This window comes from Pagrus major, chromosome 16 (assembly GCF_040436345.1).
Source record: "Pagrus major chromosome 16, Pma_NU_1.0".
Classification (NCBI taxonomy): domain Eukaryota; kingdom Metazoa; phylum Chordata; class Actinopteri; order Spariformes; family Sparidae; genus Pagrus; species Pagrus major.
Genome location: NC_133230.1, coordinates 23973553 through 24000419, shown reverse-complemented (window position 1 = coordinate 24000419; position 26867 = coordinate 23973553). Strand labels below are relative to the sequence as shown.

At 42.9% G+C, this 26867-nt stretch overlaps 1 protein-coding gene across 1 annotated transcript; it reads right to left on the bottom strand.

Moving 5' to 3' along the window:
• Positions 1 to 284: 284 nt before the first annotated feature.
• eif2ak4 (eukaryotic translation initiation factor 2 alpha kinase 4) lies at positions 285 to 24921 on the bottom strand. Its single transcript, XM_073483096.1, has 39 exons — positions 24547 to 24921; positions 24312 to 24427; positions 22431 to 22533; positions 22154 to 22327; positions 21521 to 21601; positions 21272 to 21423; positions 21078 to 21178; positions 20813 to 20970; positions 19996 to 20534; positions 17817 to 17932; positions 17527 to 17681; positions 17015 to 17445; positions 16864 to 16930; positions 16690 to 16779; positions 16485 to 16607; positions 16217 to 16321; positions 16072 to 16135; positions 15888 to 15967; positions 15702 to 15803; positions 15570 to 15620; positions 15231 to 15467; positions 14859 to 14934; positions 14409 to 14530; positions 14121 to 14170; positions 13153 to 13321; positions 12433 to 12549; positions 12236 to 12301; positions 11970 to 12140; positions 11751 to 11885; positions 11420 to 11527; positions 10914 to 11042; positions 8033 to 8119; positions 7523 to 7635; positions 7384 to 7439; positions 6837 to 6940; positions 5583 to 5651; positions 4682 to 4726; positions 3701 to 3816; positions 285 to 710 (listed from the first exon to the last, which is right to left on the bottom strand). The coding sequence occupies exons 1-39, from the start codon at positions 24673 to 24675 to the stop codon at positions 653 to 655; spliced, it is 4965 nt and encodes a 1654-aa protein (XP_073339197.1). The 5' UTR covers positions 24676 to 24921; the 3' UTR covers positions 285 to 652.
• Between the last annotated feature and the right edge of the window lie 1946 nt (positions 24922 to 26867).

Here is a 26867-nt window from a genome sequence, read left to right as displayed (position 1 = left end):
GTGAGGAAGCTTCTCCGGAAGGATCAATAAAGCAAACATTAGGGTCAGTTTCCCAGGCCTTGAATACGTCAAACACTGCAATGTAAAACTTTCAGACTATCAAAAGCAGTAAATTTTAACTTAAGATATTTTCATAACTCCCTAAATGTTCTCAACCTGTGTCTCAACTGAGTAATTACTGGATTCATAAGGTATATGTTACAATAAGGGAAAACCCAGTATCCAGACTGTTAATCCTCATGGCTGTTATACTCATTAAACAGCTGGAAAAAACCACAGCTCCATGTGGGAAAATGTTTTTTATTTCCACTATTGATCTTGTTGCTAATTAGAAATGTAAAATTGTTTCCATGACACACAGTCTTCAGTAAAAAGTCCTCTATATTTCAACTTCTGTTGTTCTATTAAGGCAATTAAGTCCAGTGAACCACTTGTCCACAAAAGGGGTTTTGGAAAGTTATGGAGTTTGGGTCGCCATTCAGCATGGTAAAAATAAACCATTTGTGTCTGTTGGGCTCTCGCTTTCCAAATGGAAAAGGTATGAATCTGTCAGTCTTCAAACAGATTCTGTAGGTCCCAGGATGAAAACAGTCTCTGGGACCTGACTGAGCCTCGAGGGACGTCTCCACAGTCAGTGGAACCATGCAGGTTTTCACAGAAGGATCTTGTAGTAGTCGTCCTTGTAGCTGTATAAGACCACCACGGCCAGCCTGCGAGAGGACAACATCTGTCAGTTATGAGATTCAGAGCAATATTAAAAACATTATGGAGGACTTCCAAATGGGACATTGCAAAATCATCACAATGAAATTCAGCCGGGAGGTTTTTCAAGATCTTAGATTTCTCTGGCTTAAGAAGTCAATCCTGTGGAAATAACAGAGGATTCAAACCCGCCGCCGGGACAATACCCAGGGTAAGACAGTCCCATAACTCAGTGGAGAAATCTTAACTTTTCTTTTAGTGCCATCCTCAGGTCAAAATTTCAATTTGTCCAATATTTTGGTTTAAAGGTGCAATATGTAAGAACTGGACACCTGTTGAAACCGTACTCCAAACAAACAGGGGGCAGCATATCACCAGAGTTACCACATACTGCTACCAACTGTAGCTGCCATTAGGTAGTTACCTCAGTTAGCCATGCAGCTAAGAGGTCCAGACTGGGAGCTTGGAGCACCAGCTGATTGTTGTTGTTTACATCGCTAGCACAGGAGCTCTGGACTGTGACGGACCGAGTTAGCATGCTAAGTTTTGTAAATACCTCTGTAATGATACATGGACGTCATAACATCAAAACCGTTATTTCTTCACATTCTGCTGATAAATGTAGTTAATTTTTAAATGTTGTCAACTAAAATTCTTACATATTGCACCTTTAAATACATGCTAAACAAATGACATTAGCTTCAGCTGCACTTTTCAAATTTTAGCACGCTAACACACCAAACAATGACGGTAAACATGGCAATTTTGTACTTTGTATTAACGTGTTATCGCTGTCATTGTGAGCATGTTAGCATTTAGCTAAAAGCACCAAGTGCCTACTGTAAGTGCTCACAGAGCTGCTAGCATGGCTGTAAACTTGTCATCAAAAACAGGTATTGCCCAGAGTAGTTTTGGATCAGGGACAGCTCAGTGACTGTGACTTTGTGAATTATGGCTCTTTGAGGGGAGTTACGGCTCTCCGACAGCTGCTCAAAAGAACAGCTTATTGTTCTTTTATATTCTGTTTACTGGGGGGGGGGGGTTATTATATCTGCCAAATAATCACTAGGATAATGACAGGGTTGGATTTGGATTCAAACTAAGATACCCCACCTATAAAATGCAATTTTGCATGTGTGGACGAGGTGTAGCAGCACTGAATGACTCATACTGCCAGATCCAATCTGCATCGTAAACATTATACAAGGAGACAGTACATCCCTCTGTTTTGTCAGTGACTTTGCAACTTTGAATCTACCCTCTGTATGAAATGTGTTGTGAACAGAATGGCAAGACTCGGTTCCCTTCATTCCTACCGAACAGCCGTTGAAAAGAATGGGATTGTTCACAAATGTCACATCACTACTGCGACTGGAATAATTTTACTCTGTGGTTTTGCAGCAGCCAGGTGACTGCCTGTGCCCTTTACCCCACTCATCTGGCCTCAGTTGCCTGCACCACACATTCGCTGAAAACAACTAAACAAACACATAAAAACACATGCTGAATATATTCATTGTTGCCTCTGTGACGCTCATTTATCAGCACAGACTCCCCCCCCCCCTAAATAGCGAATCAAACACACAGCAGAGACAGGAAATTAAAACCAACTGCTCTGGAGAGGCGAACGGGAAGCCAGAAAGAGAAGCTTTGATTTTTTTTTTGTTACCATCTCATTCATGAAAGAGAAAATCCGCTGAATCCCTCACAGGGTTGCTCTCTATGGGCATTCACAAGCGTCACAACACTAAAAGCAAACACTGAGGGTTTAGCCTGGGCTTTGAAAAAACCTTCTGCTGGGAAAATTGGGAATAAACCGCTCCATTCGAAACCACAGTGATGGATGAAGCGAACCCGCCCCCCTGTGTGCTGCAATCTCAGTGTCAATCAACTTGGGTGTTAAGAGACAGACATCAGAAGACCAAACAAGGCTAATCCTTCTCCAGATTTCACCTCAGGAAATGGGATCAGCTGAGGATTTGATGTTCTTCAAGGCAGTAGTTATCCGTCTAACAGCTCCCTTTGAAGAACTGACTGTCACTGTTACACCTGGAGTGCGTGGGCTTGCTCGGAGCTTTAGAGTGGCAGCTGCCCGTAAAAGGAAGTCTGTCTTTTTTAAGTGGTCTTTAATATATTCCACTGTTTGCTTCAGGTTTCATTTTAATAAAAAATAACAGGTCACTAGTAGATGGAAACATGTGGGAGCAGGCAGAGTGGTGAGACCGTGGGGTCTCTGGTTCATCTTCCACAAGGACCCCTGCTGAGACAAGACGTCTACAACTGTTTGTATGGAAAATGTCCATATAGTATCAAGTTCCTGCTGTTTCTCTACTGTTGAGGGGGTAAAGTTTGGACACTAAGACAATTCTGTGCATGTGAAAACTATGTTTGACGTGGCAAGGATTTGTACTTTTGATTTTTTGCAGTTGGACCACATTTTTCCACATTCATTGAAAAAATAATTGCTTTCGTTAATTCAAAACACAGTATCCCTAGTAGGACAGCTGATTGACAGGATGACACATGAAAATGATGAAAATATTGCTGCATCACCACAACTAACACCGGTGTCCAGGGAACTCCAACTAAATCCAATAATGGCACTAGCTGGTTAAAAACATGAAGCTCATTTGGTGACAGATTTCTAACCATGCCTCTAGCATAGTTGAATGGATTGTATATGTCAGTTGACGAACAATTTGGCAAAGATGGAAATATCTTAACACTTATTGGATGATTTGCCGCAATTCCTGACTTTAGCGCCCCCCGCAGGGTAAGATTTTTGTTTTTTAGTGAAATGTCTCATTGGAAAGATAGGATGGCCAAGTAATTTGATACATTGGTGCCCAGAAGATTTTTCCTACAAAGATTGATGACATAGCTAGCTAAGCTTGGCAAGAAACATAGCTAGATCCACAAGAATCTGTTTTGCTTTGACAATAACAACACAAGAAAGTCAACAGTACAGGACAAACGTGCAAAAAAGCAACCAACATACTTTTTCTTGATTTTGAAATGGTGGATCTCTTCGCAGATGGACTTCAGGTAGCGCTGCTTGGGGAGACGAGACAGCAGAGTCTTCACGCTGCTGTTGAACTGGTCCTCGCTATCGAACTGGAAAGAAAGAGACAGAGCAGAGGTTAAAGAATGAAAGTTAGGTGACAAAATGTTGAGAAAAAGCTCATGGACATTAAACAGTGCCTGGTACAGATCAGTTTTGCTGTCAAATATTGTAGAGACTGTCCAACTCAGCGTCATTTTCTTCATGTTTGTTAACAGACTTCAGAATTTAAAAGAAGGGAATATGAAGTAAAAGGGGTTTTTCCATGTGCAGCCTTGAAGTATATTTGTGCATGTCAAGTGTAGCAGGGCAGTGGAGGCACAAAGCAACACTGGGTTTACTGAGTTCTCTGGTTCCTTGTGTGACTCGGGGTAATTTGCCATATTTAAAACAGGCCTTTCCTGCACGCCTGGCTATACACTGCACACTGTGTATTGTCATGCGCTTTATATACTGAATGTGTTTTCTTTGACACATGTGCTACAGGGGCCGACTGTATAGGTGGCCCATTCATTTATGGAGTGGAGGCTTTTGCTTATATAACAGTGGTGTAGGGAGCATTTTTCAGCTTTCTTTCTTTTAGTCTTTTTTTTTTTTAAACCTCTGCGTGCAGCTGTGGTCAGGAGTTTGGAATGTGAATATTAACACCTCTGAAGCATGCGTTTTGTTAACTGCAGTATGTGTTTGTGCCATATGTGAGTTCAAGTTAAGACTCTTTAGCGGAGCTGTAGGCAGGGGTGTTCCCTCACTCCACTCCTCAACAGACTGTAAGGAAGGAGACGGGATCCCCTCTTCCTGTCTAGGATATTGACCTCTACTGGCCATTCTTTCCACTTCCCCTGCCCTCTCTTCCTTCATTGGGGTGTAGCCTTTTATTAACTCTGCAATTGCTCTTGATGAAGCCAGTATGGAACAAACCTCCAAAGACAGGAAGTTGATCAGAGTTTCCTTCTGCAGGTCCACCTGCGGGATACAAAACAAGCAGGGTTACATAAAAACACAATGGAGCCTTATCTCAGGTTGCAACAATTCACCAAATGCAGAGAACAAAGTGCACGTTTTGCTTGGATGTGGCCACTTGTGCTGCCAAACATTGTTTTCATAATCGAGCTAAAAATACAAAGCGCTGGACCCGCTGCCCAATAAGTTGTGTAATTCTTTCAACACAACATAATCCAGTCCGGTCGAACATCAGTAAATTACTTATAATTCCACTTTCACAACACTCTCTGACAGCACTCCATGTCCTTTTTTTTACAGGAAGTGGCTAATAGCCTCTTGAGATTATCATTAGAAAATAAGTGGTGTGTTCCAGTGTGACTGACGGACATGCAGGCCGGTGCAACAGCTTACCGAATCCAAGGTGATTATGCTTGTTATGTTTCAATAACGCTGCCCGGGCGCTGATGCAATCCAGACCCCAACAGGGATGACAGATGTATTTGGAATATACGGCGACATGGTAAATAGGACAAGCAGGGTTGATTTACTTTAAGAATATCTGGCCATAAATCTACATCGCAACCACAAATAAATCTAATATGGCAGCCCCGAAATGACACGCTCGCTGCCTTCTGTTTAGTGTTCATTGTGTTGTAGCGGCTGGAGTGGCTTCACAGCCATGCTACCTCCAGCAGGGGATTTTAGCGCGAGGTAAATAACTATAAAAGGGCAGCTCCCAGTGATGTTTGCTGTTTTAGCTATCAAAAGCGCTTTTTGCTCACTCTGTGATTTCACACATGGTTTCCAGAGATAAGGTGGGAGAGCAGAAAAAAAGGGGGGAGCTGGGGATTTGGGGTAAACAAACAAAATGACTTACTGCCAGAACCTCAATGTCACTGCTCTTGTTCTGCAAATTGCTACCGAGATTCTGTAATCTGGTTTGGATCTGAAAGAGAGAGTTGGAGAGAAAGAAGGTGAGAAGAAAGAAAGGGAAAAGGGTGGAAGAAAAATAATAACTGTTCCAACGAACAAAATGAACCAGCAGGGAAAAATCTTGATATGCAATCATTTCATAAGCAAACCAGTGGCCTAGTAGGGACATGTTTACTGTTGGTGTGGGTGAGTGGCAACAACAACCTGCTCCAAACTAGGCGTTTTCATGGGTATGACTCTGAGCGTTGTGACCTGTGGGATGTCCTTATCATGATCCAAGTTGTGGAATTTTAATTATCTGCAAATATTCAGTATCGTTTTGCACATTGCACACTTTGTGAGCATTACTGTATATCCTGCATCACAGCTCTCATTTTGTGGTATCCAGGTATGGGGAACAACCTCTCTTCATGTCCAGAATAAATAAACCAAATACTAAAGTTTAAATTCAAAGTTTTAAATCAACAGCTGCACTTCAGAGGGTTATTTCCCTCCCTATGATCCTTGCAGTCAGCATTTAATTAAATATTATACTATCATTGTTATTATGAATGTAATAAGACCTGAGGAAAGAGGGGAGATATCAGCCACCGTCTATTCAATTACTGCCTCCGATGTCTCAACAGATTAGCACGCGAGTGTTTAGCATCTGCAAGCACTTGTCACAGCTCGTGCTGACCACAGCCAAGTGCTTGAAGAACTGCATTCGTGCAAACCTAGCAGAAATTCTCCCTCCCGATGACGCTTTTACACAAGCAGATACAGTTCTCTGCTCTCGTTATTACATTCACGTGCCTGTTTTTTTTCATGTGTGCAAATTTTGAGAGGAGCTCCATTTCTTGCTCTTTAGCAGTCTTTTGCCTGTTTTTTTGGTGCAGCCAATGATGCTTCTGCTTCCTGTTAAAAAAACCTTAAAACTTAAAAAACCTCCCCTTTTAACCAACTGTTGCTGTGTTTCCTTCTCCTGCTACGCTCACTGTCAATTTTCATGAGTTTTTGCCCACTTGATGAGCAGGTGCGACTAATTTTGGATGACCACATCAGAGTATCTGGCAGAACACATCATTAATTTCAGTAATGGAAAAAAGCCATTGAGAACAGGTGGGTCTGTGCAAGTGTGTGTGTGTGTGTGTGTGTGTGTGTGTGTGTGTGTGTGTGTGTGTGTGTGTGTGTGTGTGTGTGCACACACATCACAAACCTGAGTATCATAGCGTCGTCTGGCACTGGCAGAAACCTTTTCTGGGCTGATGACGTTCACATTAATGGTCACATTGCCACTGCTCCCATGCTGCTCTGAAGAGCCTGGAGAAAGAAAAAGGAGCATTTCCACATTTTATCAATAAAAACAAATCACTTTTTATCCAATTATGAAGGCTTTTTACATTTCTAATATCTCGTTCGTGTCACATTCCAATAAGATGTTTAACTGTTACTCAGATGAATTAAAACATGTTGTTGGCTACCTGTGTGCATCCCAAAAGCAATGTGAGATTTAACACTTATTCTTCTACTGCACTTATTGTCCGTCACTCTGGGTAACACATCAGTTAAATACTCCATTTCATAATTTAACACTTTTGCTGAACGCTGAACGTTGGAGGAATCAAAGCACAACTGTATGAAAACAGAGGAGTGACTGTTTCATGCTGCAGTGAAACTTGTGGGTCACAAATGTACAGTTAAGGCTGTATATAGAGGCTGTCTGTAAAGAGTAAGTGGAAATCAGACTGAACTGAGCACAGTACCTGTGGTGTTGAGCAGTGATCCTTTAGGGTTCTGGGACAGGCTTTCAGAGATTTCTCTGCAGGGGCACAAGGACAAACATTATATAAGAACAGCCTCATTCAGACATCCGAGCCACGCATAAAACCAAAATGTCTTTACCTGATGTTTCTCTCCTCAAAGAATTTGGTCCGACATTTCTGAATGATGTGGTCCACCAAGTCTGACTCGGGAATCCGCTTCTCAGACTGTCTGTCCTTCTCAAAGGATTTCACCTGAAGACAGAAAATGACTTTAACATGCGCTGCTGAAAACAACACTCTCATAATTCTCTCTTATCAAAACAGTTTGGACGGCTGTGTGACCTGCAATGCTACTCAAGGAAAAGCTGTTTTCTCAAAATGTATTGTAGTCTCAACTACTGTTAATTTCTGGACAGGATTGGAAAAAACATGCTACACAATACTTTGATGCACTGTAAAAGGTGCAATGATTGGTTGATTTATCAATTAGTTTATCGATAGAAAACTAGTTGCCAACTGTTTGGTAAACTGTTTCATTGCATTTTTCTTTTACAATATATGTACTAAATGATTGTGAAAATAATCTGTACATATTGATAATGAAAGTAATCGCTAGTTGCAGCCCTACTGCACTGCAAGGCTGGTTTACCTTCACATAGATCCCCTCCTTGTCTGAGACCAGGGCCATGTAGCTGATGCCGGCTAGCCTGCAGTGCTCCATCAACGTCTCCTGAGACTAATGACACGCACAATGAGAAAAGGCTGGATTACTCACACGCACATAATGTGAGTGGTGGTTTAAGGGTTCAGCTCAACTGAACAATACATTAAAAACATAACTGTCTTATCAAAGAGTATTAATTCATGCTGGAATTCTTCTCACATGGGTTTGAGGATGGCGGCCAGTTTAGAGGGAGGTGTTTACTGGAGCCGACTCTGGGCTTTATTTCTGAAAACTGCTGAAAGCCTGCTGTCCTCACACAAGCTCTGTTTCAGAGTTTTCTTCTATTAATTACTCAAAGAATTATGAGTCAAATTTAACAGTGTGACAGGAATTTCATAATAAAAGCATCAAAGCTGCCCATTTAACACTGAGGTTAATGTGGTTGCTGTGGGGCATTGTTGGGATACCAGTCGGCTAAAGCTTTAAGGTTGGAAACCAGTTCTGGAGGAACAGAGGGCTCATGGCCTCGAAAATATTTCTATAGCAGCAGCCAGTCGGTTTTGTTTGGAACAAGAAGAGTGTGCACTGAGCCGGGACTCACGACCAGAACCAATGTGTATTCAGGTAATGCATTCAACCCTGACAGTGTGTATGAATGTATATGTTTGCGTCAGCCCAATTTATTCTCCAACTTCAGCCAGAGAGTTATATCTGGCTTCTGTGTGATTTTGCCTCCTCATCAAATCAGCACTTTTCTCACAACTTTCTCATTGACAGAACAAATTAAGTCAAAGGTAAGCCTTGATTCTGATGGGCAGCTCTGGGCCATTTGCCTGAGCTGACCGCATGTGGAAGGGGTTTGCCATATTTGGCTAATAAAAGCTAAAAGAGTGGGACCGTCTCCTGAGGATGAATTAAAGCCGCACTTTCGGCCCGTTAAGAGGCCGGCATGTGAAAGGTGTTAACAAAAGTCTAGCGAGGGGGAGCGATGGGTGAGTAGGTCCGGACAAGGTGTTCTCACCATGTCGCCACCGGTCGAGGCGCCGCCTGCATACATAATCAACAAATACGCACACAGGCACTGTTGACAAATTGGACATAGTGCTGCTTGTTTTCAGCTAAACCCAACCTATCCTAATTGCTTCTAAGAACTCAGGGGAAATGAAGGTGGCCAGTCACTTATGTCCTGTGCCAGCACGAAAGACAATGAAAACCATTTAAGCAAACACTTGTAGACTGCAGGAGTGGAAAACAATAGGTTATAAAGAGCAAAGGAGGAAAAAACAGGAGGAGGATTTAAATGTGGGCACAGCGATGTGCCAGGGAGGGCGTCTACACCAACACAGGGCTGAGATCAGTTTGTCACATAAACATGAAGAATGTGACAAAGGCATGGCATCAGGAGTTTTGGACCAGAGGATAAATAACTTTGCTTTGAAGGGACTGATCTCAGCCTGGCTTGACGAGTTTCCCAAATAAGAGCTCATCAAAAAACTTTATTGGAAGCTGGTCTTGCAGATGAATGACACAATTATTGAAATGACTCCATGTCGTATTGTCCTAATAAGGCCTGTGAGCCTCTTTTAAGAACAACCACAAAGAGCAGCTCATTCTCTGGGATGTTTACTATTTCTGATGCTGTCACGATAAGCAGCCTGCTGCTGACAGATGGGGGGCTTTTTCCTCAAGAACGGAAGTCAGGCGTTGCCCTCTGTAGGAGGGATGAAGGTACTGCAGAATAGGAAGGCTAGGGAGGGGGAGCTCGGGAGATCACCCACATACACAATGGCTAATTTCCATTGTCTATTCAGGGATCTAGTACGTTAGAAATGTGGTTTAGTTTACACATACAAGAACCATGAGGGCTCAGTTACATAATTATAAGGGTATGAACACAAACTCAATGAAATCCTTCTACTTGAACTACTTCATGTACAGTGCAGCTGTTTGTAGTCCTCTCTGCAGGTTCCTGCAAAATTCTTCCTTCAGCATGTCAGGAAGCAACAATGAGGGAGTGACTTACTGAGAAGCTTCCTTTAGCTGAGATATATTAAGGCTTAGGGCATTAATTACTCTGGCTTGACTAGGTTTTGAATTTCTACTGAATTATTCCTTATAAACATGCTGTTTAGCTGCACTTAGTGATATTTTCAATTATCATCCTTCTTTCTACACCTCAAATGAAACACCTACCTTTGGCAAAACAAAATTCATTTTCTTGAAAACATGTTAAAAAAGAGAGGCCCACAAGCCTTTATGGGTAATCTGGGTCTCGTGTCATTTATAACTGCAGGCAAAGTGTATGTTTATAGTTGAAAAACATGGAGGCATGGATGTATAGCAAGACCTGCACAGGGAACTGATGCTCAGTCTTGCTTCCAAAGTGTTTCCCCCAGAGACCACAATTATAAAAGAGATCTGTAAAACTGCAGGAAACAGGAAACCTCAAACTGCAATCGAGGTCAATTATGACTCTTTCTAATATATTTTTTTAATCCATAGGAGGTTTTTGTAAAATTTTCTTTGAGGCAGGAAAATCGATTTTAAAATCTGTGACGTCATCACAACGTAGTGATGTAAATGATGATGTGATGTAGTGGAAATAAGCCCAGAAGTCAGTGCCAGTCAAGCAATTTTCATTGAACTGAATGGCCGCCATCTTTGGGTCCATTATCTAGTTCTTATAAAGACATCCATGATTTCAAAATGTTGGGATGATCAAGACTTCTGTTAAGACCTCAAGGATACGCACAACACATTTTGGATAAAAAAATAAATAAATTTTCGATAACAGAATGTAAACAAAACTTTGTTTAGTATGATAACTTCAAATCAAAACTGGTTTGATATCAGGCAGAGTGCTTACCTGTGAGACATCGTAGGCAATGTCTGCAGACACGCCGGAGCTCCACAGCTTCTGGACAACATTGATGGCTCTGGACATTGAAGAATGTCCCACTGGGACCACCAGGGCATCACATGAGCTCACTGATGGCTGATACAGAGAAAAAACAGAAGTTAAAAAGGGTCAAACAGTAAAAGATGTAGTGAGCTGCAGTATAATATATATTGGGGAGAAATGAGTCATTTCAGTGCTCTTCTCTGGCTTCAGGTTCTACAGAGCTTTCTGGGCACATCGTCTCACATTCTGAATGTGAAAAATAGAAAATGATGCACCTCCAAAAATATCTCCTCAGCGTCAAGAGTCACACTGATCATAGTTATTAACATGTTCCTAAAAGTGGCTGTGTGGCGGCCGCCTGCTGTAATAAGGCATCATTAAATATGTAGCTCTGTCTGCTGCTCCTTCATTACAATAATTAGGAATGTCAGATCCCAGTGTGTGTCTGTGTGTGTGTTTGTCTCTCTCACCGGCTCCTCCATGTTGGCCATAGCAGCACAGACTTTGTCCAGGGCCACACTGGCCCCCACAGCAGAGGGCACCGGCACTGTGTGGGCTGGCCCTCGAAACTCCGGGATCTAGCAGCCCAGAGAAGAAACCACATGAAGATACCACTTGGACTGCATCATATGGAATTAATGAAATGCAGGCAAAAGATCTATATCTCAGATGGAAAAAAATATGGTTTGCATACATTACGGCCACATTTTTACAATAATAGCTGCAGATTTGTGCCATGACTTGACTAAGCACTTGACTAAAATCACATGTGGAACGTGGATGAGTGTCAGTAAAACCCACCAGGTGGTCGTAGCGTCCTCCTGCGGCCACGATATCCGGTACAATTCGCTTGCGTTTCCTGATGAAAGCCACAAACTGGAAGAAGACCCCAGAGTGATGCTGTACCTTGTACACTAAGCCTAAGTTCACCACCACCTGTAGAGAGTACACATCTGTGTTAAAAGGGGAAGAAAACATACACATCACCACATCTTTTAACAGAAAATCACCCAAAATCACCTGCAGTTTAACTCCCAGTTTACACAGCAGTATTGTGAGCTCCTCCAGGTCCTTGAGGCCCTGCTTGGCCAGCTGGGTCACGGCGGTCTTCTGTTTGGTGAGTGATGTCAGCAGTGGCGCCAGGTCCAGCAGACTCCCCTTCTGTTCTATGTACTTGTACAGCGTCTGCAACTGGACGCAACAGAGAGGGGATCTCAGTGTTTATGAGAGAGAACACGACTGATTATTTTTTTACAGAAGGTTCGTGCACCCGGCGGGACACTCACACTGTTGGTTGACAGTGAAAAGTTGCAGAACTTTGCCTCCACCTCACGTTTGGTCAGCTTTTCGCTCTGGAGCAAATACAGAAATGTTAGCGCTGCTATATTTAGGAAGAATGCTATTATACGTGTTCATAACATTATATCAGCAACAGACACGCGATGTGGAGAACATCTGTGATGCACGTGCGACTTTCACTGACCATGGCGTCACACAGAATGTTGGCGGCCTGGCTTAGTTTGTCCTCAGGGACTCCGCTGTGGAGCAGGATGGCCTTCAACAAGCTGGTGTGGTTCAGGTAAATGTTATAGTTCCTCTCCTGCAGTCACAAACACACACCCGCACACACCTTTAACCCCCTTAGCTGCAATTACAGTCAAAAGCAAGAGCACTACTGTACAATGAGCACCTTGGTGAATAATGACTGTTGTGTCCGGCTGCCCTCTCATTCTGTCTGACTCACATATTCTTAAAAGCTTTCACACAAAGAGCAGGGTGGTGGAGAGGATCAGAAACAGGATCTATGAGGGATGAACCAGAGGCCAGACTCTGAGTTGACTGGGTTCATGAAACATGCACGAGGAGTGCTGCGACTGGAGACTGACGCAGCACTGGGATGTGTGGACAGGAAATGGACTGTACTGGGAGGCAGGGAAGGAAGTGGAGAGAGCCACGCATTTCGGATTTACTATGTAAATAATAAACCCAGCGTAAATCTGTCAGGCTTACACATACTTTGGTATGTTTGGAATGTGAGTGGGAAGTAAAAAGGGAAAAAACAAAGACAGGACAAGTTGCCATCAGGCGTCCGTAGGAAAATAAAGAACAATGATGCATCAATAAACTGCTCAGGGCGAGGCAGCGCAGCACAAACGGTCAGTTCACAGGATCATTCAAAATACACGCAGTTCATGTGCATGACCTGGAGGCCGGGGAATTCCTGGACTATTTCAGAGATGGTGTAAATGGTCTCTGCGTCAGGGAGCAGGCTGTTGGTGACGGGTGTGATGATGTCGAAGGCACACTCCATAAGCTCCCTTGGGTGAGCGCGATCCAGCTTCCTGGGGCGGAACACCCGTTCAATGCTGTACCTTGAGAAAGACGAAGAGAAAATCTGAATCACTCATGCTTATTCTCAACATGAATGTCAGTTTTCATGTGTCAGCGGCAGCAGGCCTACTGGTGATAAGGCTCGAACAATGAGCAAAACTGATCATGGTGATTTCAATTAATTTTATCTTTCATTGTATTTTTGTTAGATAATATTGGGTATATCCCCCTTCTAACAAAAACATCCCCACCTTAAGAAAGGGTAAGGGTTAATGTTAGTGTTAAGGGGTGTGTTTTAAAGGGCAACTCGACCAATTTTTGAGTGATGTCACACAGTGGCTAAGTTGCATTGTGGGTAGGCAGCAGTTTTGAAAAGCAGTCCACGGGTAGCATTGCACCTGTTAACCTTATTGGACTAATTGTGGACAGTTTAAAAACAAATGATCAAAATCGATGCAGCAGAACCAGAGATATCACCATTTTCATTCAGCACATTGTTCTTCTAATGCACCTTAGTCACTGAGTGACATCAGATTACATGCAGCTTCCTTTGGAGCAAAAGAAAGGCTTTAATCACTGTTTTCACATATACAGCAGTACTCCCCAAGACCTGCAAACCCACTGTAATGTGTAAAATTACCCTTTAAGTAGAAAGAAAAACATAGCATATGAGACAGGCTGTGTAATTTAAAAGTTTAATAAATTAGTAACATGTAAATCAACTTTATTGCTAAGGTAAGATTATTTTGAAAGGAGCTATTAGCCAACAAATGACCATTATCATTTCTATTATTAAAAAGTATTACTGACACAAATAAGCATAAGTTCATGTAACTTTACCTCTTCAGATGTGTTATATTGTTGCGACCGACGAATCTTGCAAACGCCATCTAAAGCAAACAGAGAGTTGAGACTTGGGGCACTTGTATAATGACAGTGAAGTCAGTGCATACCAGGCTGTAATCAATCACAGTGTGGAAACAACCATTTAGTCCTCAGGGTTTCCTGAGGTGGCAGGATCTTACGGCGGCTGCTGATTGCAGCCTCACACTCTGTGTGTGTTTGCATGTGCTGATGCAAACAGTTGTATAATTAGTGATGGTGTGCATGTGCGTGTGTTGGGCTCACGCGAAGGTCATATGGCAGTGTAACCAGCATTCCGCTGTGGTCCATGAAGCAGGCCAGCTCGCTGCCATCATACAACTTCCTGTTTCTGGGGAGGAACAGCGGTGTCTGCAGACGCACCGCACCTGAAAACAAACATCATGTATCACTGCAACATCTGCATAAGATAATATAACCTTCACCCTGAGAGAGGTGATGCATGTGAGCAGATACTAACTGAGCATAAACAAATAAGTACAGCTGGACACCATCAGCACTGTGCACAGAAATAACACAAGCACCTGCACAGAATCTGCGCTGCCCAACAGTGAACTTATTGTTTAAACCGCCACTCACTGGAGCAGATGTTGGGGTCCCTAAAACGGGCTTACAGCGGGTCAGGAGTCCAAGTGGTTTGCAGAGGAGAGTCAACAAAGCCTCACGTTCACACGCAAACAGGCGTAGTGTACTCACCGTGCTTCTTGAAGATCCTGGTGATTGTTTCATGCACATGCTGCTGCAATTTGGCACTGTTGAAGCTGAAGCTGCCCTGGAGGGAGACCAAACAAACAGACTCTGTTAGGGATCAGGAGACATCGATTAAGCACGAACAGGCCTTCTGCTGGCCACTTATACAGACCAGATGAGCGAGGTAGCACGGAGGGGTTGGTGCAGACATTCATGAGTCTGCAGTGACATCTTCAGGTAGCGGGGGGAACTACTTCTTACCATGGCTTTACACCTGATGTACTTTTATACTTTTCTAAGAATAAATGAACAAAAACACTCATCTATGTCAGACATGTGACCTTCCCTTTGGTCCCATGTGAAATATGTCTATCATACCTTGTGAAGGTCTATGTCGTAGGTGTAATCCATGACTGGAGAGGTGTTCTGGCCGAACAGCTGGCCCACCATGGTGCGGTAGGCCTTGCCGTTGATATTGGCCATGGTGTGCTGTAGCACCTCGTGTAGCTCCGACTCCTCCATCTGCGGTGGAGGCAGCAGTTCACTCTTCAGCAGCTCCTGGGCGGTGGGCCGCAGGGCCGGATCGTGCTTCAACAGCCACTCTATCACTTTCCTCTGACAGACACAACGAAGAAACACAGAGAGATGTTTTGTTGATGGACTGGGAAATACAGAGAAAAAAGGTCTGTACCAAATGCTGTGCTGCAGCATCCTCACCTGTGTTCCTTGCTGACCGGCAACAAAGTCCTCAGGGAAGCTGATGGGCTCCTGCAGCATGAAAAGAGATGAAATAAGTGACAGTTTCAAAGCCTCTACATAGATGGCTCCCAGTCTTGAACATGGACCTACCACACGTAGCTGGCTAAGCACGGAGATGCGTTCCGCTCCTGTGGTCATGGGCTTATAGGACATCTCAAACAGGATGATGCCCAGGCTAAACAGGTCAACTTTCTAAAGACAGAAGGAATGAATGAATACCAGACCCTCAGAAACTCTTAAATCATATTTATATTCCAATACAAACTTAAATCTTACTTGGTTGTAGGTGGCTTTGGTGTTCCCTTGAACCTCTGGACTGACGTATAGGGCAGTGCCAACCATGCCTGTCATGTTTCCTGTAGAATAATGATGCCAAAGCAAAACAAAGTATTAGGGAAGAAAATGTATTTTATTTTTATTTACATTAATTACAATGTGAATGTTTTCAAACTCTCTCCACCTGTTGGGTCTGGTTTGGTCATCACTACTGAGCCGCTCTCCTCCACTTCAAATACACCTGCAGCCTGAGAAAGATAAACAGTATCTTATCTCTACTGGTTCTCATCTTCATCACTGGAATTAGACATTTTACATTAGATGCATACCACATTAGCGGGATGGTCCGTGGCCAGGCCAAAGTCTCCGATCTTCACATGATCGTGCGAGTCAAGGAAGATGTTGACAGGCTTCAGGTCCCTGTGTATCATGCCCTAAAAGATAGATGGGTGGATTAAAAGATGGCTTCCATTTATGTTATTGTTATTGAAGTATGAAAGAATCCTGGCTAAAATTGAATCCTTCCCGTTTTGGGACACTATGGCAAATAGGCTTATAAACTTTAAAGGAGGGTGGGAGTCAAATACGTAAACACACCTGCTGGTGGATGTAAGCAAGGCCGTCCAGTATTTCCCTGAAGAGTCTCCATAAACGATTCTGGTCCCGGTGCAAGCCGTGATCTATCGTGTCCCTTAAAGTGCTTTTTTCACAGTATTCCATCTGTTAGAAGCGGAACACATGTATTAGATGCAAGGCAGAGAGACCTCTAGTGGTAAGAAAGGAGCATGGCGGTGAAGCTTACTTGTATGTACAGATAATGTGCTATGGGGGGAGGTCGTTCAGAGTCTGTGCTCTCTGTTGTGTCGATCACCAGCCTTTTGCTCTGCTCGACCTGGGTGAGGAAAAGCCGTCAGTTGGTTGCACTTGTGAAAACTGACAAAACAAGTGAATAAATGAGGGATAAATATATTTAAACCTGTGACATCTCGTCTGTGCTTTCATCGCCGTTGTCAAAGATGATGTCACTCTCACTATCTGACGGCCTGAAAGCAAAAAAGTGATGTATCAAGCGTTTTGATCTAGGAAAAGTCGTGTTGGTTAAAAAAAATAAATAAATAAACACTTACAAAAAAGAGGCACCAAAAACATCCTCCTCCTCATCATCCTCTTCATCACTCGACTGGTGTCCGCTACATTTGGCACTGGAGGATCTCTCGATGGAGGTGGACCATTCCACGGAGCTCGACAGGACCGGAGGCGGCGCATTGTCCTCCAAGTTGTCGGGGAGGCCGAGCTCGTTGAGGCGCTGCCGAGACTCTTTGCCATGAGGACGCTTGTCGGCGGCGCTCTGAGGCTCAGAGCTGTCACTGCTGGTAAGGACTCCCATCGAGGGCGTCTCATGTCGCTCGATCCAGGCGTTGTAGTAGCGGACAATGTTCTCATGGTTAAGGCGTGAGAGCAGCGTCACCTCGCCTTTGATCCGTCTGAACTGCTTACTGGCTGGGTTGACCTGGATGCGTTTCACGGCGTAGTAGCAGCCGTCTAGTTTGTTCTGAACCTGGAGGTGCAAGAGAAGGAAAGTGAAGGTGGAGACTAAGAAATCACTGCCAGCGTCTCTCCCGTTAAAGCCAAAGCTTACCTTTATTACTGCACCAAAGGCTCCCTTTCCAAGAAGCTGGAGTTCCTCGAACTCATTGAAGTAGCGAGAAAGCTGCCTCTGCACCCCGGAGATGAACGGAGCGTAGAGGATGTGACTCTGTGGGATGACGGATGATGCCAAGTCAACGGCGAGATCTGAAAGGATAGAAAAAAAACATGACCAACTATTGGACTATTGGTCTTAGATTAATCCTTTGTGTTAGTGTTTTTTTATTTTTTTTTATTATGTGCACAATAGTATGGCATCACTAATTTAGGGGTGTGTTTCACCTTCTGGGCTGGCATCCTGAGACTGTGGCAGGTTTTTAGGCGATGGAGGCTTGAGGAAGGCGTGGTCCAATAGCTGCTGGGTCGTCCAGCGTTCAGCATCATTCAGGCACAGACACCTGTGACAAACACACGGACAGTATAATAGACTGTGCAGTAATCTGTACAGGCCATGAGCTGGAACAATCTAGTCTACTGTGCTAAACCACACTGTGCTGGAGGTCTGCTGACAACACAAAGCCGGTGGATCAAACACAAGGAAAATATCTGAATAGTGTCATCATTAAAACAATTTGCTTTGGTAGGATGACATCTCTATTACACTGGAATCTATGGAGTAACTACTTTTAACAACAGCAATAAAGTTAGACAGATGGTCTATTAAACATCATAAAGGAACAAAGTGGTGTTTTTGCCTATTGCACTATGTCTGCTTGTCATTCAAAGTATGCTGAGAATTTTAAAATGAACCTGCATGCACGCACATTTGCATTATCACATTATGATAACATGACTGACAACATTCAAATCAGCAGAAATGTTTGCAGCGTAGTGATATGAATGGAAATGGTTGCTAGGGAAGCCAAACCAAACACAAATCTGAAACACTGCAGCCTCACGATACGCTAAAGATTTGGAAAATGGTCGGCACTAGGGCTGCACGATAAATCGAATTTTCATCGTCATCGCGATATGAACATGTGCGATAAACACATCGCAAAAGACTGCCTGACACGCGATGAATAAGAAAAATCATTTTGTTTACATGCGCCATGAGCATGCTAACATTTAGCCTATCAGACGGAGCCCTGTTTACAAAGGCCAATCAGATGAAGCCCCAGCTAGCCGTTAGCTACCCGGACAAAATTAATCGGCATCAGTTTGGTGGTGATTGCCAGGTTATGATGGCTGAGGGAGGAGAAAAAAGCGATGACAATGGTCGACGAAGGCCTTGTGGTGAAAAGAAACAGCACTTCTGCTATATGACCTTATTTTGGATTCAGGAGAGACGACGTTGTAACGTGGGCTGGTGAAGGGGAAGGTGATGGTCCACTTTAGTGCGGTTGCTCTGGTTACTCAAGAGACGGCAGGCAACATGTGGGGGTTTTTATTCATAACACTGACAGCACCATGCCAGGTCTCTACGGCACTAACGTTACAGGCATGCATGCAAATGAACACAGGCCGAGGTTCTTCTACCAACACTGCACAAAATAAAAAGGGAAGTCTTCGCTCTGTTAGCGGTATCCTTTCTCATGAGGAGCGGAAGTACACCTGCTCTTCTTCATCGTTCAGGTTACATTACCCACTAAACAAAAGAGGCGCCACCTAGTGCCACTACATTAAATAACTGACTGTTACAACGTGTTACAATGACAGGTACTGTGTGAGCACATCAGCACATCTGGGAATGTGGTAACAACCTAACAAAGTTAACATGCTGGTTTTCTTGGCCAAGAACTTGTGTTAAGGGAATAACTAAGGTTGTAACTTGCCCTAACGGGTAGATATTTTTTCCTGATTTTATTTTCTCTTGATTTAGTGGGCTGGCCCTACTCTATTTCAGTTTTGTCCCTCATACTATAGATCTCTGCACCTTGTTAGGCAGAGTCAAGGGCCTTGATGATTGTGATGAGAGACATTACAGTTAATTTAAAGTGCCATGTTTAATTTATATTTATTTAATTATTTAAGTTGTTTCCCCCTGGATGTTATATTTATTTCAACTCTGCATGGTAAGAGATGTTTTGGTTGAGTTTACAAGAAAATAGTTTAAAGGGAGCAGGGGAAATTAAACTTTTATTTCATATAGTTATAATGTCTTATTTAAATTAATGTTCTGCTTAATTGGTTGGGTATTCATGTGCAGTTTGTTCAATAAAAGCATGTTCGAAATAATTTATTTCATTCTTTATTCAGTGGACATTGGCTATTCAATGTTTGGGGTCTATGTTAGCAGTGTACCTATTAATGCGGAAACACTATTATTAACTGTATAGTTAATAATATGCAAACTTCAATAATTGTTTATTTATCGCAAGTTATATCGTCATCGCAATATTGAACAGTGTTATCGCACATCGCAGATTTTCCTCATATCGTGCAGGCCTAGTCGGCACTAATGTTTAGTATACAGTACACTATTTACAGTAAATGGGCTGATATATCCCTCCAAACATACTTGTGGAGGAAATCCTGGAAGTCAGCAGGCAGGCTGGCTGGTACAGTCACTGGATACTCCTTCAACTCCTTCCCCTGACTCAGAGCCAGCAGCATCAGGCCCAAGTTCCACACATCCCCTTTCTTGCCTGTTCTCGTTGGCATCACTGTATCCTCTGAGAAACGCACATGGGCCTGCTCAAAAATGTCCTCCTTGCAGATATCAGCAAATCTCTTTGATAAGCTGTAATCAGTCAATCGAACGTGACCCGCCGAGTCCACCAGCACGCTGGAGGCCCCCAGGTGTTTGTGGACCACAGAGTTGGAGTGAAGGTAGTCGAGAGCTGCCAACAGCTCGGACGTGTAATGGCAAAGTTTATCCAGAGAGATCGGGCTGTGGGAGGTTAGGCTTTGGTTTAGGTTGATGCCGGCCACATACTCCACCAGCATGTTTACCACGAGGCAGTCCTCCTTCTCAGTGGAGCTCAGCGCCGTGTAGTGCACCAAGTTTGGGTGATCGAGCCTCAGGAGGGAGTTGAACTCATTTTCTGCCCCATGGATCTGCACAAGAATTCAGTTTTAACCAAGCATATTGGGTTTGGCTTTGAGAGGTATTTTGTCAGATTTTCATACTTCATTCTTTTCATACTAAAAGTGAAGATCGACCGATTATCAGCCTGGCCAATTTTCGGATCAGATATCCAGCATTTTTCCGATTATAGCAATCTATGTGTTTTTTCTCTGATCGCTGATAAAAATCAGTTAAAAATCTGCATCTGCAAAGTAAGTTAAGTTATCAAATAAATCTAGACTAAAAAGCACAATCCCTCTCTACTTGCCTGCTTTTTGCAGTTCTCAATCCTTCCTTTCTCCTGGCTGGTGAAGAACTTGCCCATCTTCTTGTTCCAGCGCAGCGACCACTCGTAGATCACAGCAAAGTCTCCTGAGATCACCTCAAACCCGTAATAAACGCTTCGGCTGAGCCTCTCGCTTACACCTGTCGCAATCACAAACACGGACGCAAATATACAAATGAACAGGTTATATAGTAAGATTAACTGTTTTTTGCACCTGACTTTAACACTGCATCAAAACAGCTCTCACCTAAGCTTTTCCCTCTGTGGACGAGAAGTTCACCACAAGTGTTGCTGTGGAAGTGAAGAAGCTCCTGCGAATGGTGGTTGTCTTCATTGAGCGTGTCGCGCCTTGGAAAACAAAAACAACTCAGAGCATTATGACAGTATTTCTCTTAACAGGAGAAGCATTTATTGTCTTTGTGATGCTGGTCTGCTACACACTTGTGGCGGCAACTTGAGGTAGTCCGTCGGCGGTTACCAACTGCTTTCTTGGCTTCAGTCCATTCAGGAGGAAATCTACACGGGCTGGGTGGGCTCTTCCCTAGCAGGGTGGAGTCGGCAGGGACCGACTGCTCCATACTCTCAAGTCGTTCCTGTGGATAGAACACCACATTGAAGGTCATCATACTTGTTCCTGTGATATTTCCAATAAACTGTGCTGTTCTATGGAGATCAAAATTAACAGTGCACCTGTTTGGCTATCTCCTTCCTTCTCTTTTCCTCTCGTTTCTCCTCCTCTCTTCTTTGGATTTCAGCCATGATCTCTTTTTCCTGCAAGAAAGAAAAATACTTCAGTTGACATCCTGTTCAACTAGAGCTTCTGTCTGTCATTTTCCAAACTTTCAAAACACAGATGTTTAACCAGTAACAGAAATTATTGTAGACTGTGTTGCATAAGTATGTTATCTGCATTTATATGCGTACTACTAGTGTAGAATTCCTGGTGACTTAGTGTGACGGCCCCAGGCCTGGGTTCTGTGTACAGCGTGCTGGTCTTGTCTTTCTTTGCGTTGCCTTATTTTGCACTAACAACATGCACCACACATTGATCATAACACCCACACACTCACCTACACTCCTGATACTGACTTCCACACCCATATGGTTAAGTAATTTACTTTAATAAATTGTGGTTTGTTTGCAACTGCTTTGTGCACATCTCCTCCTTTGTTGCGGCCTACGAGCTGGTCGTAACACTTAGCTATAAATTATTCATTAGCTATTTTTTTTTTTTGCTAGTGGTAAGAGTTTAGTTTAAATTGCACAGATTGCAATTCAAGATTCTTTGTGACAAAACCCTCAGATAAAACTAATCCATCTCACCATCTCCTCCTCCTGCTTGCGCCGCTGGTCCATTCTCTGCTGCTCCTCCTGGGCTCGCTTCTCCTGCTGTCTCTGCTGGTTCTTCAGCATCTCCTCGTGGAAGGAGCGCGACGGAGGTTTGTTGTGCTTGCTCAGGAAGCCCTGGATATGGTCTGCTAGCTCGTAAATCATCACCTAGGAGGACGGGGAAGAAGGTTAAAGGTAGTCTGTGTGTACTATTCCTTTATCTGTGTGTGTATGTGTGTGTGTGTGTGTGTGTGAGTGTGTGAGTCCTCACCTCTCCACATCGTACTGCTGCCAGCTTGGTGAGCTCACTCTGAAGGTTCTGGAGGTTTTCGTTTGACAGACCTTTGGTGTTCTTCAGCTCCAGCTCCGGAGGCCTGGTGGTGCCCAAAGACTCAAGTTACAGTGATCACTAGTGAACACTTAGATGACATTTACAACTGCACAATGGATCTTTGTACTGATTGTGCCTGGATTAACATCAGGCATGACGGGCTACTGTCCTAGAATGGTAAAAGCCATGGTGGCGGGTGGACAAACATGCAGCATCTATTCAATTTGTTACCAATCATGTGAGCGCATGTGAGGGAAATCGAATAGTTTTCAGGCTGTGAGCAGATAGAAATCTCAGTAGTTGTTCAGTTGTGACTGTGCTTGTGGGTCTTGTTTCTAATTCCATTCTAGTATAAAATATGTTCATGCGTCACAGAATTGTGCTTATTCCTATTGGAGATATTAGGTGCACAATTTGTGAAAACAATTATGAGTCTTATCTCCAGAAATCCTACACAGAGAAGCTGCTTTTCTATCTTAGATTTGTAACTTGTATGATATGAGACACACTGTACGTGGTGGCACTGAAAGGAAAAAGTGTGAAATTATTAACAAAATACTCCAAAAAAATCATTTAAATCTGGATCAGAGCAGAGAAAAGATAAACAAGATTATCTTCAGTCAGTCAGTGCCAGCTTTTGGTGAATTTTTCTTTCCTTTCTCAGCCTTTTGTTTTTATGTTTTTCATTTCTTTTCTGGTTATAACCTAACGTAGGATTTACTGATCAGACAACACTTCCTCTGAAGGTTTTCTTGTGTCACAAGGCAGCTCTTTTTCAAAAGAGAAAACTAGGCTCTAAGGCAGAGTGGTATTTTATTTCCTGTGCTCAACCATGTGAGTGTGAAACTATTTTGAGGCTATAACTGTGGTAGAATAAAAACAAGTAAACTTAACGATGGAACTAACATCCACTGTGCCCTCGTACTGCCTCCGAGCTGCTCTCTTTATCCTTTATCCTCCTTTATCTTTGCTGCAAGGAACAAAACAGTGCAGTGCAAAATTCAAATATAATAGTATTACCTACATCTAGAGACAGTATTTAACAGTGTAATATAAAGGTAAAAAAGAAAGAAAAAATAAGTACGTTGACTTAGTAAAAAAGAAAAATACAAGGAAACAAAAAAGGCTGTCAGAGGTATTTTCTTCCAGTACATCTAAAAACTAAATATCCTGCGGTGCCACAAAGTTATAATCCTAGATAACAAATTTATTTCTATTACTGTTCCATCTTTTACTGCAGCATCCTATTTTATGAATAAAGAATTTGCCCAGAATAATATGGTTTAAAATAAAATGAAGTTTGAAGTTGTTCAGAAAGCATTAGATTTAATATAAGTGCGCAAACTAGGTTTCCAAGGGTTTTGAGATTTTCACAGTACGATACCACACGTACGAAAATATCATGGTCAAAAAATTATTATTATTATAATTTTTATTATTATTATAATTATTGTTGTTGTAAGGAATGAAAACACTTTATTATATTTTCACAAAATATCAAGTCCTGACAGGAAGCGTGATATATACCTGGAAAATATATATTCTTTCATCGCACTAATATGATAGAATTCAGAACCATTGACAAACAAATATTATAACTGTCAATTTCCAGACCATGAAACCTGCATATTGCTGCCACAGCTAGTAAATAAGTGTACTATATAACCCATTCAGTCTCTACATAACAAAAGGTGCCCTGTCACATTAGTATTTGGAGACAGCCAGTCTATCTGTTCATTGTGTGTCTGGATACCTGGCAGTGCAGTGGTAACAATGGCCTCAGTGAATACATGGCAGAGGTCAGGGGTCAGTAGTACTCACACGTCTGGGTATGTGGGTGGGCATTTGACCTGCAGGTCCACCGTCACGTAGCATTCCTCCCCAGTGCTCAGCCCGTTGGGCCGCAGGCAGAGGTACACCTCTGGAGGCCTTTTAACCTGGAAATACACAGTGCTCTTTAGTGGGGCTCATCACTCCATTACTACAGCTAATAGCAGTCAACTTTAACCCATCAGCTCTGTTCAGGAAATGCGCTCTGCTTAGCACGTCTAGCTACCTTCCACGGATCCTTGTTCCGTAGATCCTGGAAGTCATCTCCGAAGATAGACGCGAGGGCTTCTAGTTCATTTTCCTGCTGGACCGTTGGGTCGTCTGTCCCATCTGTTGGAGTGTGCTGACCGCTCATTCTTCTGCCTCAGCTACATGGCAGTGCTCGTGTCCTGTCACACTCACAGCCGTCAGACGAGAAGGAGGAAGAGGGCTCCCCGCTCAGCACAGCGCTGCTCCGCCGCGGCTCTCACCGCCGTCCTCCGCTCCTCGGACACTTTGGAAACTCGAATTTGGCGGAGAGACGCCTCTCTGTCACTAACTACTCCGCAACAGCTAACTTATCACAGCGCCGACCATAACAACGCTGCAGCTGGCGCATGGCTGTTCCCAGCTCGGTCGCAAGTGATACGTCATCACAATGCGTTCTCCAAAGTGGCCGCTAGAGGGCGGTAATTATCCTGAAGTGAAGTGATGCTGGGAAAAGGCGTCTGCTGATGTCAGAGAATGACTCAGAGGTGGAGGATGATCAAAATACAGAAATTATTCAACATAGGAAAAAAAACATTGCATATGTTACGAGTATGTAAGTGTTATTGCAAAATTGACCTATCAAATGTAAAAGACCCCTTTGAGTGACACTATACAGTGGTGGGAAGCAACTAATTACATTTACTGAAGTACATCTTTAAGTTACTTTTACTTTAATTAAGTATTTCATTCTCTGCTAAACTATAACTATAATAATCAACAAATAAATGATGATGTATCTATCTATGTACCTGTCTATCTATCCCTCTCTCTCTCTATCTATCACCTCATCATTATATGAAATACAACAAATGCATTAATGTGTAAGTTGCATTTTACTGTTAATGTACTGTAATTTCAAGTATTTTAAATCCTGTTGTGAAATTGAATGTATAAAAAGACACTTATAAGTGTATCATATGTTTTGTATGAGAAATCTTCATTTGTAAAGTAGAACTAAATGTTGATAAATGTTGGACAATGTTTCCATTGGAACTAAGTAGGGGTATAAAGAGGCAGCGAATGGAAATACTATAAGTGAAGCAAATTCCTTACTTCAGTAATTACTCATTTTCTACCACTGAAACTTTTAAAGATAAGAAGAGCAGTGGTGGAGCAGAGAGAGTGAGTCAGAGGTCTCATGGTTACTTTATGGGGTACTGCAGTGATTTAGTATAGTAAGAATGATGTAACACAGGCTGACATATCCTGACCTTTGTCTTAAAACACTGGATCCTACACTTCCCACAGTTCAATCAATGGCATTTTTGTGACACGTCTTCATAAACCCCACCCCTCCAGTTTGGAATGCAGTCACTCTGTTACGAATTAATAGTTTTCGATCCAGAGCCAAGACCAGAGGTTGTGTTCTCGGACTTGACAAAGCTCCTCCAGAGCCACAGAAGACATTAACAACAGACTTTGTAGTGCACCTCATGGCTAATAAACCGTCCTTGATGGAGTTTCCCCATAATATTTTATGTATTGTTTGCAAAACAACCTCTATATATTACATTTTCATTTCCAAAGCTTCAGGATTTATCAGTGAACACTGCCTCTCACTGTTGCTGGGAAGAAAAGCCTGATCATGAATCACACCTCTTCTAATCATGTATCAAAACAATATTAATCCAATCTATGAAAGTCTTAAGCGAATAACTATGAGATGCTTCAGCTGCATCCAGCTCCTATCTGTCCAGATAGAGAGGAAACAGCTATAAATAGGAGGCTCTGGTATCTGGTGGAGCAGGGGAATGTTCTCACATACCTCCAGCTATGATAAAAAACTCACATATTATATACTGCTCTTTAACACCGGAGTCATTCTTAACCATAACTGAAGCTTCAAATCAAAACATTTCTTTAATAATTACAAACACATGAATGAGATTCTGTGAGCTCTAACCATTTTTTTTTCTTGACATGATGTTGCATCAACAAATAATCTGTCAAATGTTTGTATAATCCCTGCACAGATGAGAGTTTGTCCTCATAAGGTGTAACGTACATGCAGGAAATATATGGAAAAGTGGGTGGCACAAATATGGAACTCCTCTCTGCAAGCTCACGTCTCGGGAGCCTCAGTGGCCGCTCAGCAGTGACTCTCCTGCTCAGCATAACCCTACAAGGAGACGGCTAGGCCAATCAGCTCTGAGCTCTGACACCAGCAGGCCACTCAGACAGCCAGATGAGATACAGAGCCCGGCTGGCGTTACCATCAGCTGTTCCACACGCTGAGGAGGCTCAGCGCGCATACCAGCAGCGTGGTTCACAGACATATACAATGTTTTCATCTCCTTA

Bases quoted from the DNA above. Each gene is read 5' to 3' on its own strand.
- eif2ak4 (XM_073483096.1), bottom strand. From the start codon at position 24,675: ATGAGCGGTCAGCACACTCCAACAGATGGGACAGACGACCCAACGGTC. The intron at 11,528-11,750 runs GTGGGTTTTACT...CTGGGCTGCTAG, and splicing joins GAGGACGCTACGACCACCTG to ATCCCGGAGTTTCGAGGGCC. The intron at 7,440-7,522 runs GTAAAGACATTT...GTGCCCCTGCAG, and splicing joins TTTGAGGAGAGAAACATCAG to AGAAATCTCTGAAAGCCTGT.